General features: G+C 54.5%; 3 protein-coding genes across 3 annotated transcripts; 2 read left to right on the top strand and 1 right to left on the bottom strand.

Annotated features, from left to right (window-relative positions):
• Window positions 1-1137: 1137 nt before the first annotated feature.
• On the top strand, window positions 1138-1824 carry LRP88_07363 (bZIP transcription factor; the record flags this gene model as incomplete). Its single annotated transcript, XM_083243893.1, has 1 exon — window positions 1138-1824. One exon carries the CDS (start codon window positions 1138-1140, stop codon window positions 1822-1824), a length of 687 nt encoding a protein of 228 aa, XP_083100328.1.
• A 4279-nt stretch (window positions 1825-6103) lies between these two features.
• LRP88_07364 (uncharacterized protein) lies at window positions 6104-8436 on the bottom strand (the record flags this gene model as incomplete). The annotated part of the gene is made up of 4 exons (XM_083243894.1): window positions 6104-6124; window positions 6535-7073; window positions 7304-8260; window positions 8316-8436. The coding sequence occupies 4 exons, from the start codon at window positions 8434-8436 to the stop codon at window positions 6104-6106; spliced, it is 1638 nt and encodes a 545-aa protein (XP_083100329.1).
• A 3327-nt stretch (window positions 8437-11763) lies between these two features.
• Window positions 11764-13226, top strand: LRP88_07365 (uncharacterized protein; the record flags this gene model as incomplete). The annotated part of the gene is made up of 3 exons (XM_083243895.1): window positions 11764-11793; window positions 11925-12448; window positions 12560-13226. The coding sequence occupies 3 exons, from the start codon at window positions 11764-11766 to the stop codon at window positions 13224-13226; spliced, it is 1221 nt and encodes a 406-aa protein (XP_083100330.1).
• Window positions 13227-17030: the final 3804 nt, after the last annotated feature.

Here is a 17030-nt window from a genome sequence, read left to right on the forward strand (position 1 = left end):
CTGGTATCTAGGCAAAGGTTCTTGGAAAACCTTAAACGGCGATGAATACAAGGGTTCAACTGGGCCAGTTCAGCCAGTCAAGGCAGTTCAGTTCAGGGCTTCATCCTTCTTGGGACGCACACACTTGAGGCCCACAGCGCCGACACCAGGGTTCCTTGCCGTCGATGAGTCGTGTGCGTGGCGCCAAAGCGCATGTCGCATATCGCGCGACGCGCCATTTCCTTCAAGGCAGATCAGCCAAGGTGATTGGGCGAGAGGCCCGACCATGGGATCTGCCACCGATGCTGGGCAGGCTATTAGGCGCGCGTGCAACACATGGCGGCAATCTCAGACAACAACTCAACGGCGAACCCCTCGACGGAGAGCCAAAAAACACCACCACTGTTATGTAGGGGCGATATGAGCCCATCGCGGGCCACGGAGTATCGGTCCGAATGGTGCAGGTGGTGTTCTCTACGAGGAAGAGGGGGAAAATGTCCCCGGAACCTCCGCGTCCTTGTTGGGGCCTGAACCAACAGCACAAGCAAGCAAGCTTGCCCCGTCGACACTATCCCTGCTCCCCAACAGACAAGGCAGGGATGGGAACGGGCGCGTTTCTTCTCCAGGCCACCGTGCAGACTCAAACAAAATGCGGTCGCTTTAGTGGTTTTCTAGCCCCCGCAGATCACACTTCCCGAGATGATTTGGGTGTCTCCCAGACAGGTAACGGCTCTTCACTTCGGGGATTGACAGACATCTGGGGCGAATGGGGGGGGGAGGGCGGCTCATGGGCGCCTAGGTTGGCCGGGGAGGGTTGCATCGCTCATCATACTTGATATATGTACTACTGTACTTTGCATAACTGGCTTGCGCTGCAATGCGGGGGCTATGCTAGATCTGCGTTGGCTTTTCGCTCCGGAAGATCGATCGTTGTGCCTCCACCCCTGTCCGCCTCCGGAAAGGTAGAGGATGCAGCCGACGATAGATAGATCCCTACAGGCCATCTCGATAATATGATTGCCTTCCCCTGAGTTTATTTGTACAACACGTCGCTCCAAGATTTGCAATTTCTCGCCAGTGTCGTCGTGTTGTTGTTCGTGCCAAGTGTCTAGCCCCCCCTGACCTACCTACCCTATACCACGTCCCACCTCCCTCTCGATGGACACCGTGAGCAACTACTACCAGATGCCGGGGGACGCCTACCCTCCTCCACCGCAAGAGTGGTGGCAGACGTATGGCTCATTCTATACGGGTGAAGTTCCGCCAGGCTTCCCAAGCATCCCGTCCTATCCGCCAGCAGATGAGTTTTCCGGCTTTCCGCTACACGAGGAACAGATGGGTTACGCCTTGTCGGATGAGAGCGTCTGCATGCCACCAGGGTTCAGCCCGACAATCCCATCGATCATCACGAGCCCACCCATCTCCAACACCTACCAAGCGATCCCTGCTCTACCGGACACTACCTCTGACAACGTTCCGGAGCATTCAGCGCCTCAACCTCGCCCTGCAGGCCCCAAGGCGTCACCAAGGCGCCGAACCGACCGCAACGAGCCTGGGCGCTCACAAAGCACGCCAAAGGTCCGTGAGAGGAACCGGCAGGCTGCTGCCAAATGTCGCCAACGCAAAAGGAACGAAGCCACGCGGATCTCATCCCATTGCGACGATCAGACAAGAAAAAACGAGGCCCTGCTGTTCGAGAGGACGTGTCTCCAAGGCCAAGTGTATGAGTTGAAGTGTCAGCTCTATGAGCATGCCCACTGCGATTGCCCTCTCATTCAGGGGTACATCGCGGCCGAGGCGAAGCGTGTTGTTGAACGAGCCCTTGATGGCCCTCAACCTGGTTAGGATGGGATAGGATAGTATCCCCCCAATTCAGCACATGCTTGGAGTATCTTTATTTGTAACTCGCATGTTAGCCCTGAATATAAGGCAGCGGACGGTGTGGTAGTGATATCGACGGCGATTGATGCCTCTTGTTTCTTGCCCCACTGGGTACCTAGATAAGGACGCTCAGAAGTGGCTGCCAGTTTTATCCTTCATTTGTGGGCGTAGCTTGGCACGCCATGATGCTGTGGCCGGCACGAAGACTCATTGCAGTCCACGGGGTAAGGTCAATGCCCAGAACCCCGGAGGCAACACTAGCTCAGGTATCACAGAGTATGGCCAATAAGTCGCGCGAAGCTATCTAACATAGGTAGGTACACATAACGGAGAAAGAACCTAGAAACCCAAGCAATGGTGCTACAGGGCCACAGCTAACCAAGAAAGTGATGGATGAAGATGACTGGGTCAGAGGTTGGCGCTTGCCACCTGCGAAGTTGGCAGATAGCCCCTGCGTTCTTGTTAGTAACTAGGTTGTTCTGGCTAATGGCCAAGAAGAGTAACTAAGCATGAATAAGGGATCTACAGTATACACGCCGAGCTTCTTTGCTATATAGGTAGCTTATGGCCATACGCCTAAACCAGCCTCCTGCTGCTTCGTCTGTCACCATGGACTGTCTGCATGAGCCTGGTGGCTCCCTGACTCCAAGTTCGCATGTAGATCAAAGAAGGGGTACGCCCATCGGGGAGCTGGCACTAGATAGTACGTCTTACAGCCCCGCAAGAACCGCCATGATTGACAGATGGGGCCACAAAGGTTGGTGTTTGAGGAGCTCCAAACGATGGGGTCTGGTTACTGGCCATGACCCGAAGTATTGCTGACATATGGCAGTCAAGGACTTCGGGCCGTGTTCCGACAGTGAGACCGCAGAACTTCAAAAGAGCCCTGCTGCTTCCGACGGCGGCAAACGATATGCCTCAAGCCTAGCCGGACAAAATTCCACTCACGGGCACCCCCCACTTGAACAGAACACGAATGGATTCATGGATCGGTCGGCTGAAAAAACATCAGGCTCTACAGAAGTAAGGTCGAACAGAGCCTGGGGCTTCCCCACGATTAAGAGTTGCCAATCCTTACTAAATCTCGTTCAGCACGTTCGAACCCCTCGAAAGCCTTGGACGGACCGGGACGAGGATGGTTTAATCGAACTCCCGACTATCGCAGAAGTTCGCAGGATGACAAAATATGACTGGGACAAGTTCATGGCCACACTCGATGAAAGCGAATCGAGACAGGTCCAAGGAGATCGGATCAGTCGGGGACAGGAAGAGGTCCATCAGGTTCAGAAGGGGCGGAGATACTTTTAAATCAGATTAGATTACAATCGCTGGCAACTGAGAGCAACGATCATCGAACGCCCGGGCGCGAAGCCCTCTCCAGGTTACCCTCACCCTTTTCGGTGCCAGCTTCGTCGCATCCCATCACTGTTGGCCTCTGGCTATCGCCTCCAATCACTACCCTCCTGTGTAGGATGAGGAGTCTTCTATTGACTATTGAATCCGAGCGTTTCGGTTCGTGCCACTCCGTCATGGGGCGGGAAAGGGCTGCGGCATCCGCCGGAGACCGGATGGGCTTCTGCTCCCCAAGTCCTCCAGTAGTCCACTCACAGCCTGCTCTTCAGGATTCACAACTTTCCAAGCGGAGATCCTTGTTTCAACACCGTTGTATCCAGAGACCTCTGCCAGGCCAAAGTTACCACAGTTGAGAGGGTTATTTTTGCTTTTACGGTTCGAGGTTTACCCCCCTCATGGGTCCGTACATGGCTCGGATCACCACATTTACTACAGAGCGTCCTGTATTTCGAGCTTGGCCTCTAATACAGGAAAAGCTCTTCCGGCTATGGCCCACTGACACTCGGTCTTTCGCCTTTTCTTACGACCTATAATGGAATGCTGCTATTATAGAAGCAAGACTCGCCCCAATGTAGGTTACCATGGGATAATCTTATCATCATCCTAACTCCAGGACTTCCCAGCACGCAAATAGAAGTGCTCAGGACTCATTGCCTTGGGCATCAACACATGCCACGCAGCATGATGTTTTAGAAGGGATATCCGTCAGGCTTACCATTGCCGCCCTCCTAGCCCGGGCCGAGCCCATGCATATAGAATCTCTGGGGCGGGCAGATGCTGATTGGACGTATTACCCAGTATTTCTTACAAGACATTACGTGACTGCCCTCCCCCCCTTTTGTTCGACCGGGACACATCACCTTCATGAAGCTACATGCTCCTTCCAACACGCCCACGTTCAACTACGTAAACTTCTGCACCAAACTCCCACGGCAACCTCCAGAGTCTCCCCTATCCCTTCCCGGGAATTCCCGTGGCACCGCCGCGAGGAACGCTTTTCTTGACGCCAAATGGTCATCTTTGAGGTCTCCGAGAGTGAGGTTAGTCAGGACCGACGTTACTACGCGGCGTTCATTCCCTCATTGAGCTATTGCCAGCAGCAGGCAGCGCTGGATCGAATATGTCGAGGGTCGACATCGCCTGGAGAGGCCTGGCGCCACGATGAGTCTATGATGTACATCGACCCGAGGGACACTTATTTGTCCCATGTCCCAGAACGCCCGACAGAGAAAGCCCAAGCTTTCCCCACCCGAGTTAGTTGACCGTTGCGCAACGATGTTGAGGCGAATCTTGTTGACTTGCTATAGGCGGCTACCGATATATCATGTGTTCGATCGACGGACCGGGTCGGCCGGCCATCGCCTACAGATCTTCCGGAAGGAAACACCGGCTCGGAACAGGGTAAGCCGAGTGGACTCGCTTCACAGGGAGTGCCAGCAGTGGAGATGGCATCGGAAGATAACCGCAAGGCATGTGTTACGGTTAGGGGCAACCGAGGCGCCAGGGGAGACATCAAAGCCCGTCAACACAAACACACCGGGTCTCCCAGGCGCCAAGGGCTTGCGTCAGGGAAGACTGGAAACCTCGGCTGCAGGAACAGGTTGCCGTTCCAAGGGACGTGGGTTTTTCGGCACCAAAATGCCGCCCTTGCAATGCTGGATATGATGCGTACACCTCCCGAGACGACGAGCATTAACCATCGGGTTTGAGTGTCATTTTATGGGCAGACTAGTGCTGGACGGTTGCGAAATACGTCGCCGCATCACCGATACCCGTAGTTGAGCTGTCCAAAGTGAATAAAGGCCGCCTTTTATCCCTCCAACGAGATTTTACGCAGAGGCTGCCGGGGGATCCAAATCAAGCCGAGCAGTGTGGCGCTCGGCCGCTATGTTAAAGCTCCAACCGAGTTTTGGATGAAGACGAAGGTTTCGATGGTATCCTAGAGGAGGGTGGCAAGGTATTTATCCCTCTCAGGGTGAGGAAAGTGCTGTGGCGGCTTGTTCTCCGTAGCAGTCTCTATAGGCAGTTGAGCTACCTCCTGTTTCCCATGGTGCGGCTTGGGAACATGTTAGGGTAACCACCATGGGTGCCCCAGCCTCTCGTGGCTTATGTGACGGGCAAAGGCCTGCGTGTAGTGTTGTTTCGCAGGTTTCGACTCAGCCGCGGCTTACTATCGCGGTTGCCTACTAGAGCTTGCGTCCTTCAGAATGCACGAGATCGAGCCGGGCCCGAAAGGATTGTCACTCTCGATGCAGACCAGCTTATTCTCGGCAATATCGACCACCTCTTCGACCTTCCAATGAAGGACTTCCTTGCCCCAAGTGCATATTGGCTAGAAGCTACCTATTTAAGCAGTACCCTCATGCTGATAAAGCCAGCCCCGAGGCAGTGGCGCCAAGTCCAGGATGCCTTGACCGACCCATCGCCCCAGCAATACGACATGGATATTATAAATATTCTATTTTAGGATAAGCTATTGCGACTTTTGGGCAAGTACGCTGCCCTAAATAGTTACTGGGAAGATTGGAACGTGCCCCCGTGGTTCGACTCGTCCTCCACGTCAGCATCCGAGGAGGATCTGAAAGACCTATACCACCAGGCCAAGATCGTCCACTTTACTGCAGTCGGGAAGCCTTGGAGCTACCAAGTCAAGGAGGTCCGTCAAATGAATCCCAAAGGCCACGAGGTGCTGTTCCAGCAATGGGAAAGGTGGAGAGGCCTCGCGCGTGAAGTGTGTCCAGCGGGCGTGGTCGATGAAGCATAGGGAGGTGACCTCGCGGGCACACTCTACTGCCCCTGCTCGGGCCAGTCCGCGCCGAGGGGAGAAGAGTCAGTTGACAACGGGGAACCCAAGGTTGGGAGCCGGTACTCCCGCAGATGATATTGTCGATCATGCCTTCACGCGCGCTTCCTGACCATGTTCAGTCAATGAACTCGAAAGACCATGGGTCTATTGCATTCTGCGAAGGATTCAGGATTTTTGCGTCTATGCCGTCGCTGTTAATCTCCGAAGCGTCTCCAAAATCTCTCCCTCCTCTAGGCCATCCCAGTCAACGTCCTCGCTGGGTTTGAACTGCTTCCCTTGATCTACAGCCTCAAGCCAGGCAATCGCCACAGCACATATGGACTCGAGATGGCCATTTCCCTGTAGCTCTTTGTGAAATCGTTGGAGACTCTCTCTGCTCTTCTCTTCTGCAAGGTCCAGGTATCTACCCGACGAGGGAGAAACGCCAGGAGTCCCGCGCCGTGCTTCAATCTTGCACAGACTTTGTTCCATTTATTTCCCGTCCTGTTCCGCTTCTTGCTGGCCTCCCTACTCACCCCGTTCATCCGGCAGACCTCGGCGACGATGTCGGGTGGCAGCTTGTCGTAGCCTCTTTCGTTCTTCAGGGCCTGGTAGCCTCGGGCGTACTGGAGTTGATCATACCTGGTCAAGATGCGCTCGAAAGTCGTCCTCTCTTGGCCATAGCTCAGCTGCCTACCCCTCAGCGCTATTGACCTGTAGGCCGGGTCACCGTCTTCCAGGTCGATCTCATCGAGAGGCTTGCGGGCTCGCTCTGCCTGTGGCTTTTTTGAGTGCTCCACAGCCTCGGTGAACCGCCGGATGGCTTCCCTGCCCAACACAGCCGACACAAGGCCACGGACATCATTGGCAGTAGCCTCGCCCTCCGCCGGCCGTTCGAGGGTGTCTCGATCCTTTAGTCCTTGAACCCCCTCGCTCCTGCGTGACGGCGGAACCGCATCGGCCAAGCCATTCCCAGTCGTCCTCCGCTTCTTCGTCCTGGCGGTATGCTGGTCCGCTTTCCTCTTCTCCCTCGGAGCTTCGGGCGGCTCCTGAGGCCTCTCATCGGAGTTGGTGTCTGGCTCGCCGTCACGGCGATTGACTCCCGGGGAAGCTGCGGCATAGTTTCATCCTCGGTGGCAGCGTTCTCCTGGCCAAAAATCTCCTCGTCTTGCCCTTCCTCAGGGGGCTCAGTGGGCGACATTTCTTGCTGTTCGATCCTGCTTTCGAGACTCGTTAACCCGCTCCGGAAATTCCCCAATTCTGCTTTGACTCTGGCCAAAAACGCCGCAAAGCCGATCCGGCTACTTGCACTGTGGTCATCTTGAACATGGGCCCCATCGTCCTTCTCCTGGTGGCCGACCAGGAGAAGGGAGTTTATGTGCGACGCCCCCTTTTGCGTATCAGATTGCTGGAGCAGGCTTGGGTCTCCAAGTAGCCCTTCGAGAGCAGCCAGCCCTGTCGTGAGACGCGCTAGGTCTTCCTTCATGCCCCTGATATTCTCCTCTGCCATAAGGTGGTACTGAATGGGTACCAATGGCAGCAGTTGCCGTGAAAACTCGTCACAGTCTCCGAGATACTCGAAGGTGATGAGAGATCGGAACGCTTCTCCAAGTGTTGGCGGCGTCCTACTCACCCATGCTACTAATCCGTCTGGGCTGTTCGCCCTGACTGCTCTACAAAGCCTGTCTACGAAGCTAAATAGTGAGGGGGTCGACAGTTGTGTCCCAACAATCAAGACGGCATCAACGGGATGTTCCAGGTCGTAGTTGAATGCAGCTGTGATTCTGGATTCAGAGAGAGAATCTTCTCCGTAAAGAAGAACACTCGTTCGCAGTTCTCCCACATTTCGCCGTCGCTTGCCCTCCGCAGCCCGCTTGCTCTGCTCTTCTTCACATGAGGGGCAAGAAGCTTGTATCCACCGTGGGAACGACTCCGGAGTAACCTGCATGGTATGCGAGGGTCTTATCTGGCAGACCAGTGTGTCTGCCCGGCCGTGGAGCCATACTGTCTTCCGCGAAAGGTGAGCGAGCCTGGACTGGCGGCAGTCGATGTTCTGGGCGTAATGCCGTCGGAGGCGGCCAGACTGAGCCAAGCCCTCGGCAAATGTGTCGAACATGGTGAACATGGCTCTTTGGCCCGATTCGAGCTTCTGCAAGAGATCGGTGTGTAGCCGATCGGCCGTCTCCTGTCTCAGGTAGGCAGAAGCATGATATACGATCTGGCTGGAGTTATTAGAGCGGGAAGAGCTCTGGTAGTCGGGAACTATTGAGTTTGGCTTAGAGGTGTTGATGATGGCGAAAGCGGAGGCGAGACTCACTGCCTGTATTGGTCGAGATGCCAGCACCGCTAATGATGATGATCCTTCTCTTGGTGCTTAGCTTGCTTTTCAAGAGCTCAAGATCCCCAGCAAGAGAAGGGCTCGCCGTAGAAATGCTCATGTTGGCGCTCGGGAGCCCTCGTGTCAAGGTGAGGCCCTCACGGCCGGCGAGGTCATTATAATCCAGGTGCTTCGCTGCCCGAGAATAGGGTGGATAAAAATAGATAGGAGGGGCCAGTGCCCACCGAGCCGTCTGGAATTGACACCTCAACGTCCCGGCCGCTCGTCAGGAAGTGGAAGGGCCAAATTAAGGTGCACACATGCCGAAGGCCCCCGGTCAGGCCATCAAGATGGGCCCCGAGGCATCAGTTGCCGTCGCCATCGCCAAAATCGCCAAAATCGCCAACCTGCGGGACGTTCGAAGCCCACTCGGTACAGCGATAAGTACATTCCAAAGTCTCCATCGAACATAAACACCGAACCCACCTTGCCTACTAACAGAGGAAGTGAGGGTATTGAGAAAGCCGTTGACTCAGTGGTACTAGTCTACATGACGCCGCGTCAGATGCGGAATAAGTAAGGCATAGATAGAGAGCGGAGGGATGGAGGTGATAGACATTCCTGATTCACCGGTAGCAAATAGTGCAATGCCTTATTGATTCCATTCCCAGCTCTTATGTATGTATGTATGTATGTATGTATGTATATTTTTCGTCCGGGGGGCCGTGAGGCCCCAGAAGTCTCATAAGGGAGCGCGGGACATGCTGAGCTACGGGAATCTACCTATGATTTAACCATACAGTGTCCCCTACCCAGCATGTCATCAGCACAAATGGCGCATTACATCGAGCCTGTTACCCGTCAGGGGGTGGTCCAGGCACGGCTAGTAGACAGAAGCCGCGGGGCAGCTCATGACTAGGACAGTCATGGCGAGGGGCCGTGGCTGCCGATAGCCACAGTCAGATGGAGAGTTTATAGATGGTTGCCGTTGAATGGTTTCTATGTGTAGGGTAACCAGCTGGGATGGATTGGCTGACTAACAAGGCGGCGCGGCCGGGGATCTCATTCATGTACGGCCCCGTACACATACGGCCGGGCCTTAGTCAGCAATAACCCACTGTAACTCCTTTCCTCTCAGCGCCATAAGGGCTCTCTTGACCACGTAAAATACAGCATTTTGCGCCCCTTCTATGGCCTTCTCTATGACATTTACTGCAAGTGGGCAATTTCTTCTCTAATGGCTCTTGTAGCTGCCGGCTAGGGGGCTCTTGCGGCTGGCTAGGGGGCTCTTGCGGCTCTTGCAGCTGCCGGCTAGGAGGCTCTCGGGGCTCTCGGGGCCCGTGGTTATGGTGGGAAAATCGGGCTTCAGTGCGTTGTTGGAGATACCATAGCTCGTACGAGTTTTCTTTGGCAAGGATTGAAAATTGGCAGCCTTGCCGCCAGCGATTGCAAGCATAGAGGATAGTAGGCCGTTCAGAGCCTCCCCAATGCGTACGTGAGCGTCGAATAATCCATTTATATCCGCCAATTGTTGCGTAAATTGCAAGATCAAGCTCAAGCTCTTCTCGTGAGGGATAATATTGAAAAGGCGGGAGGTCCTCCATGATGTTGTAGGTGCTAAGTTATAGGGCCCTTAGGGCGCTGAGAGGAAAGGAGTTACAGCGGGTTATTGCTGACTAAGGCCCGGCCGTATGTGTACGGGGCCGTACATGAATGAGATCCCACACCAGTAAGGTCTTAGTCAAGGGGTCATCCGACACTTGTCGCACAGGACGTACGCTAACAGGCTTGAGTCCGGTCTGAATTTCTATCTCGTCGCTGACAATATTGTCGCTGTCCGCCTCGTTACCACGAAAGTCAGTCAGTTTTGTGGGAAAGTCTGAGACCACATAGGTGAACCATTCCTTATTCGTTTCTACTATCGTAGCCCCCAATTCAGCCGCCCACTCGGCCTGCTTTCTACGAAGAAGTCGCGAGTCTCAGGGTCGGCAGTCTGGACGGCCCATCCAGACCTGACTTGGAATACTTGTCGAATCTTATCTGAAACGGCACCGAGTTTCTCTCGAATAAGGGTCCGGATCGCGTAGCTACTCTGAGCCCGGGCCGGAGCTTCGGGTTCTAGACGGATGAAGACACGGAGATCCTGTCGGGGTGGGGCGGCGGTCGTCGGTTGCCCCTGACGATGAGGAGGATGAATCTGTTGGCGCTGTTGCTGTTGTTGCTGACGATGTTGCCGAGGCGGGTGGGTCCGACGGTCGCCTGCAACAGGAGGCGAGGCGGCAGTGACGCTGCTGTACGTGGGCTTAGAGGTAGATCCGTTGCTGGAGAGCTCCCGCTTCCAGGAGTCAAGGAAGCTGACGGCAAATTATTGAGCGAAACGCTGTTGCGGTCCGGTGGTGAATTGCTGGGCGGCTTCTTCGAACTTGGCGCAAAAGGCCTGGAAGACCATCAACTTGGCGTTGTATTCTTCAACGCGCTCGCGCGCGAGATCATTGGCCGATTCTATGATAGAAACTGGTCGTTGTTCGAAGATCGATGAGGGGTGTTCGCGTGCAGTTCCTTCCGTAGCTGCAGCAGTGGTGGCGGCGATGAGTGGTGAAGACGGTGTCTGGGCCGTCCGCCCGGGTCTGGGTGAAACACCGACGGGGGCGTTGACGGCTGTTCTGCAAGAGGGCTGCACGGGCTCCTCGATTGAGATTGGCGGGAGTGTGGATCCCTAGATCGAAGGGGTCCGGGGCAGCGGGCGGGTTCGTCATCGACGAAGCCATCGCCGCAGCTTACAGCTGCGCAGAGCGCAGATTGGGATGTTTGTTGTGCCCTTGTTAAGGAATTAGGTGTAGACAGAGCCACTTTCTTAACACTTGTATGCCAAGAAAGTGTGATGATAAAGGAAGGTGTGGTTGGCTCGCCTGGGCCTTGGCCCACATGAGCCAACGGGTATGGGCGTGCTCTTTATAGCCTCTTTTATTGTTACTAACAAACGATAGTACTTACCTATAGATCTATAATTTCACCTCAGCAAACACAAACATATATCTTACGCCTCTAATTGCTCACATTAAAAACAAGAATGCCTCTGCTTGTTACACAAGTGGTTTAGGCATCAGCATAACACAACCACAGGTGAATATCGAGCCACAACTCTCGATAAGCCCCTCCCGGCCTTCACTTTGCATAGACAGTACACCTCGCGCATGAGTTGAAAAGAACATCCCCGCCCCCTTCGACCTTTCCCCGCCCTTGCACGAGGCCGCACATCTACAACTGAGTATAACGATCACGATAGAGCCCCCCGACATGTCAAGCATACCGCATCCGAGCTTAGCGGCCCGTCGCAAGCGAAAAGACCATAACAGCATCGCTCTACCCGGACCGAAGCGCTCAAAAAGGGAGGGTTAGCCGCCCGCCTGCGAGATCTCCTTCGGCCTCGAGCTCGAGTTTGCATGCCATGTGCCCGAAGACATCCGACCTCCCGATGGTGCTGCCGCTGCAGTACGACAAGCATACGAGAGCGAGCAGGAGGCTCTGCAGTGTGATCACATTTACGATACCCTGGCCAAGGCCGTCTGCGCCCTGGGACAATCAGCAACACGGCGCACGATGCGATAGTTTCACGACTACGCCGTCTGCAGTATTCCACGAGAGGCTCCCCCCAAGCACGAGGTGTACTCGCTGGGAGATCGAAACGAGGGAGATGACATCCATGTGCCCGGCCACATCTCAGATACACCCTTCCCAAGATACTACAGTTCGTGGGGATTCCGGTACGAGTCATCATGCGAGGCTTCGATTTCGGGAGGAGAGGGGCGCATGCGGCCTTGCGAGCTCAACAGCCCGGTGCTGGGAGAGCGTGAGTGGATGGCAGGCTACCCGACGGTTTCTCGCGTCTTGGATACGATTTGGCGGGTGGCTGATGGGCATGTCGGCTTGGGCGAGTCATACGGCACACACATCAACATCAGCTTTGGCAGCTGCCCCGGCGAGACCTCCGAGGACATCTTACGCACGCTGAAGAGGCTGCTGACCATCGCATGGGTTGTGGAGGAGCACATCTTCGGCGTCCTCTGCCCCGACCGCGAGGCTCACTGTGGCCCTTACCTCTCCTCGGTCCGCGACTGGCCAGAGCCAACGACGTCCGACTCCGAAGGCGCGAGCTCACCTGCTTGCCACGAGATGATGGAGGACTTGCCCCACCAGCTGGTCTCCGAGAGAGGCCGCGAGATGGAGCTGATTTAGGAATCCAGAAGTCTCGCCGACCTTGTCGATCGGGTATGCAAGGCGCCAAGGAATGGGCATGTGAGGAGGCGCGCCGTGCGCATCCACAGGGTCGAAGATGACACTCCCAAAAAACTCATCGCGCGAACGGCTCACGGCGACGTTCACCACACGGAAGAGGATGAAGAAGAAGGAGAGGTTGAGGATGATGACTGCGAAGGGGCCGGCGACGACGACGATGTCCCCCCTCCCCAGCTGCAAGGAGATGTCGGAGGGGAGAGCGCGTATGGTGGAGCAGAGGACGCGGCAGAGGATGGCCGAGGCAGTTCTAGGACTGGCACACCGGAGGAGGACATCGTGGTTACCGAGTTTCGATACGCCCCAGCGAGCTTCGCTCGACACTTCCTGTTCCCGATCACATCGGTTTGCCTATCGATGGCACGTCTTTCCCACCATGGTCAGCCGTCTGTACAATTCCGCGCCCTCCTAAGCGACATATACCAGCTCACCTCGGCCAATTCGCCCAGTGTAGAGACGGCGGCGGCACTGATCAAGACGCTTCAATCATATATCGAGCCGATGTACCAGCACACGCTATCATTTGATGAGGCATACTTTGAGAAGCGGATGCGGATGTATGAGGGGGGCGATGACCCGAACCTGGACGAGGACCAGACTTGGGCGATGATTGACTGAGGAGGAGGCTGTGAGCTAGTGTCTGGATGTAGCCTACTCGTTGTTGTTTCGCCGGATGTGGTCTGGATGTGAGCACTGATGTGGGAGTATTGGTTTGATGGAACGGCGAGGGTTTAGCATTGTCATTGGTCAACCTGTATCTAAGTCTTGGTAAGGTATCAGGACTTACATAATGGTAGATAATGCCAATAACATACGCCGAGCTTCTCTATCATGGTGCACTAATAGGCACACTCTGATGTGCCCCCTAAGTACACAGCTGCCATGTACAATACGAGCAGAAGTCTCTCAAACATAGATATCACCACATGATAGTATTGCGCCCACCACGCGCGTCAATACCGGCGCAAAATTACGTACCCCTTCTCTCGCGCCACTACTCGATCGAATAGAAACGACTCGTGTGTGGCATAGAGGCAGCGGACCGGCTCCCCTTCCACCCGGGCTGGGTACACATCGAGCTGCTGCTTCTGTGCGGCATGAACTAGGCAATCGAGATGGACGCACTAGATCCAAGATACTCGGTGGTGCTCGTCATGGCCTGGGTGACTAGCAGGGGGATCTAAAGTATGAGGCACGTGGTATGAAGAGTGAGCCAATGCCTCTTGCGAGGTCTGGCCGCGAATGATGGCATGATACACGTCGACGCCACCTACTTGCTTACTGATTTGGGCGCACCTCTCGAGCAGGTCAAACTCATCCGATGTGAGTTGATCGCCCTCAGCCCGGTCGAAGATCTCCTCGACTGGCAAGGCCTCAGACTCATCGCCTGGCACCTGGGGGAGTAGGTCTGCTGAGGTATCAACACTGGGCGAGGCGGAGCCAGTCATCGCCATCTCTGCGGGACCCGAGCAAGGATTGAGGTAGATTCCTGATAGCTGGTCTGCCTGAGCGTCAGTGGACGGCCCGGTGGTCTGGAAATCCGGATCGGGAAGTCCAAATACCGCTCGGTGTCTCGGGTGCCATGGCAGAGGGAGATAGCCCGACGAAAGGAGGCAGCGACTCTACCGTCACAGGGATGGGGTAGATATGTGTGTGAGGTGTTCGCCCTAGCCGAGAGAGGCAAAGGCGCCAAATAGAGGGCACTGTAGAGTGTCTGTGTCCGATCGAGGCTAGAAGATGCGAAGACGGTGTGGAAGGGGAGAGGAGTTTCTTTGTTCATTTAGTTCTTTGTCCCCATGAGGCCCCATTGGTGACACATGATCTTATGCAGTATGATGACGATTTTCCACAAAACGGTATAGCGAGGAGTGCAGAACGCGATTAAGGTTGACAGCTGAATGATAGGTATAGACCATCCGTGTGTAGATTGGGGAGGTGGGCGGTTTATGAATCTGGCGATAGGGAGTCTTATTGCTGCATGCATTGCTAGCTACCATGCAGTACCCACCTGCCGTACGTACCCACCTACCGTATAGCAAAAAAAAAAATTCCCCCATACAAAATGCTATTTTTCAACCATATGTTAAAAATTCACTAAAAATAAAACCTATAAAATGATTTTCGAATTTCATTTTAGAATCAAGTGTATTTTAATATTTTCGCGGTGTTTTGACTTCACGCCCTGCGCGTGTGCGTACCACAGCTAATTCTTCCTCCTCCGAATTTGAACTCTCAACTTCTTCTATCCCTCCCACCTCGATCACATCCTCAATAGCATCCGCCCCTTCAATTGCTTTGTTTGCCTCGGAAATAGCCTCACCAGCTGCTAGAGCCTCCGCCAATATCATGAATCTTTTGTTGGGATTCGGTATCGCCTTCCTCTTCTTGCCTCTGCTCAACCGCCCAACCTCCTGCTCCAGACTGGCTATTCTGGTGCTCAGAGAGGCGATCCTTGACTCTTGAGCTTCAAACCCTTTCGATATCACAGAATAGCGACTTCTTGTTGACGGACTATTGTTCTTCCCCAGATCTCGGATGTGGCGGCTGGTCTTTGGCGTATTATCAGAGTCGACTTGCCCGTCTCGGTCGCCGTCCGACCCGGGCGTCGTTTCCTTCTTGTCTGACTGAATCTCAGGATGTATGAGCGCTTTCCGCCGTGAAATCGGCCAGTTTCTGGTCACTCTCTAGCCTGAGAGTATATTTTTCTTCGTCATACCCACTTCCCTGGCTCTGGCATAGGCCTTGATGAAGTTGACCTTGTCCACCGGCGCAGAATCGGTCAGGCTGGTCAGTTTCTGCAGTTCCTTTCGATAGGCAGCTTTGGATACATTGAAGACGCCATTATCCAGCGGCTGTAGCCCATGAGAGCAGTGTGCAGGCAGGTAACAGCAATATACGTTGTTCAAAAAGCACGTAGCCATCCACTCATCCTGGATTTTCAGTCAGCGCCGTCAGCGGCATTTCGGATCTAGAACAGGTAGATACTCACAGATACATGGCTTCCATGGCCATCTAATATGATGAGCCTTGCATCAGACTCATCCGCCGGTTGCGTTTGAGGCAGATAGACCTCCTTGAGCCACTCGACTGCGATATGGTTGTCCGTCCAGCCATTGTCGGACGTGATATAATACCAGTCGGCGATCCCCCGGAGCTCGTCGATAAACCAGATCCAGTCATGATACCGCCCTCGTCAACATTAACCGTGTTCTCCGGCTTGATCCAGCCATATTCGCTCTCCCGGATATCAAAGTACCAATTGACGGCCATTGGAGTAAATGAATTGAACCTTGCAGCTTCCTGACGTTTCCCCACCATCGTCTTGATATCGTCATGGCGTTTAATGAACCTGACTAGCCAGTGTACACCGATAAGCCTTTCCCGCCCTTGCTGTCTCAAGAGGGCAGCGACGGTGGCGCGAACTTGACTGTGAGAAGGAGCATAGCCCAAGGCCTCTTGTCGAAGTATCCACGTAACCAATCTGGACTCTTCAGACTTGGATAGCAGCTGAGCAGGCTGGGTGACCTCGGATTTTGACGGTAGGCCTCTTAATCGGCTAGAGAGAGTGGTCGGAGGCACGCCGTTCTTCTGGGCGGCCTGGTTCTGGGAGAGGCCATTTTCTGTGACATCTAGTATAGCCTAGATAACATCGTCCTCCGTATAAGATGATTAAGGCATGTTTAAGGTGACCAAGGAAAGATAGGGAAGAGAAAATTTTGGATGAAGCTTCGAGGAGGCTGGTTGATAAGGGAAGCATTTTGATAATTCAGCATCGCCTCTCCATGGCCACCATGGCCACCTCACCCTGATCTCGCTGCCAAGCCCCCGCACTTGCCTAGCCGTCTACTACGGCCAAGTTCCAAGGGATAGCTACAGTGTCGTGAGGGAGATGCCTGGCTCCCAGGGTTGCGTTATGAAGCGCCACAAGAACAAGGAGTTTGTCGTTGCCCGGAAGACAGTGTGGGCAGACCCCGTAGATATCCGCCGTGTCTTCCACGAGGGCATCGCCTCCATCCAGTGCATTTTCGATAACATGTCTGAGAAGACGCTGATCCAGGAGCACCTAGAACTTAGCTTATATCAGCTTTGCCCACTGACGGAAGTCGAACTGGCAAGCTCCGTTTCACAGGTATGCAGGCTTCAGCACACCAGGGATCTCTCACGTCGTCCCCGCCGAGCCGATCTCTCCTCGGCACGATAGGACCGTATATCGAAAACCATGCTGACCGGGAAGGAATAGATCATCGGCGCCTTCCACTACCTCTCGAACTCACGCCCACCCTTTCCTATCGACGATATCCGTTTGTCTTTGACTGGCAAGGTAAAGATAGGTAAGCTTCAACTTTTGACCCCTCATTTCGTCTATACTGTCGCATTTCCCCATTCCAGTTTCCCTCTTATCTCATCCATCGCAAGCTTCCC

This window comes from Fusarium phalaenopsidis (assembly GCF_050370095.1).
Source record: "Fusarium phalaenopsidis strain FUZ10S chromosome Unknown contig_32300, whole genome shotgun sequence".
Lineage (NCBI taxonomy): Eukaryota > Fungi > Ascomycota > Sordariomycetes > Hypocreales > Nectriaceae > Fusarium > Fusarium phalaenopsidis.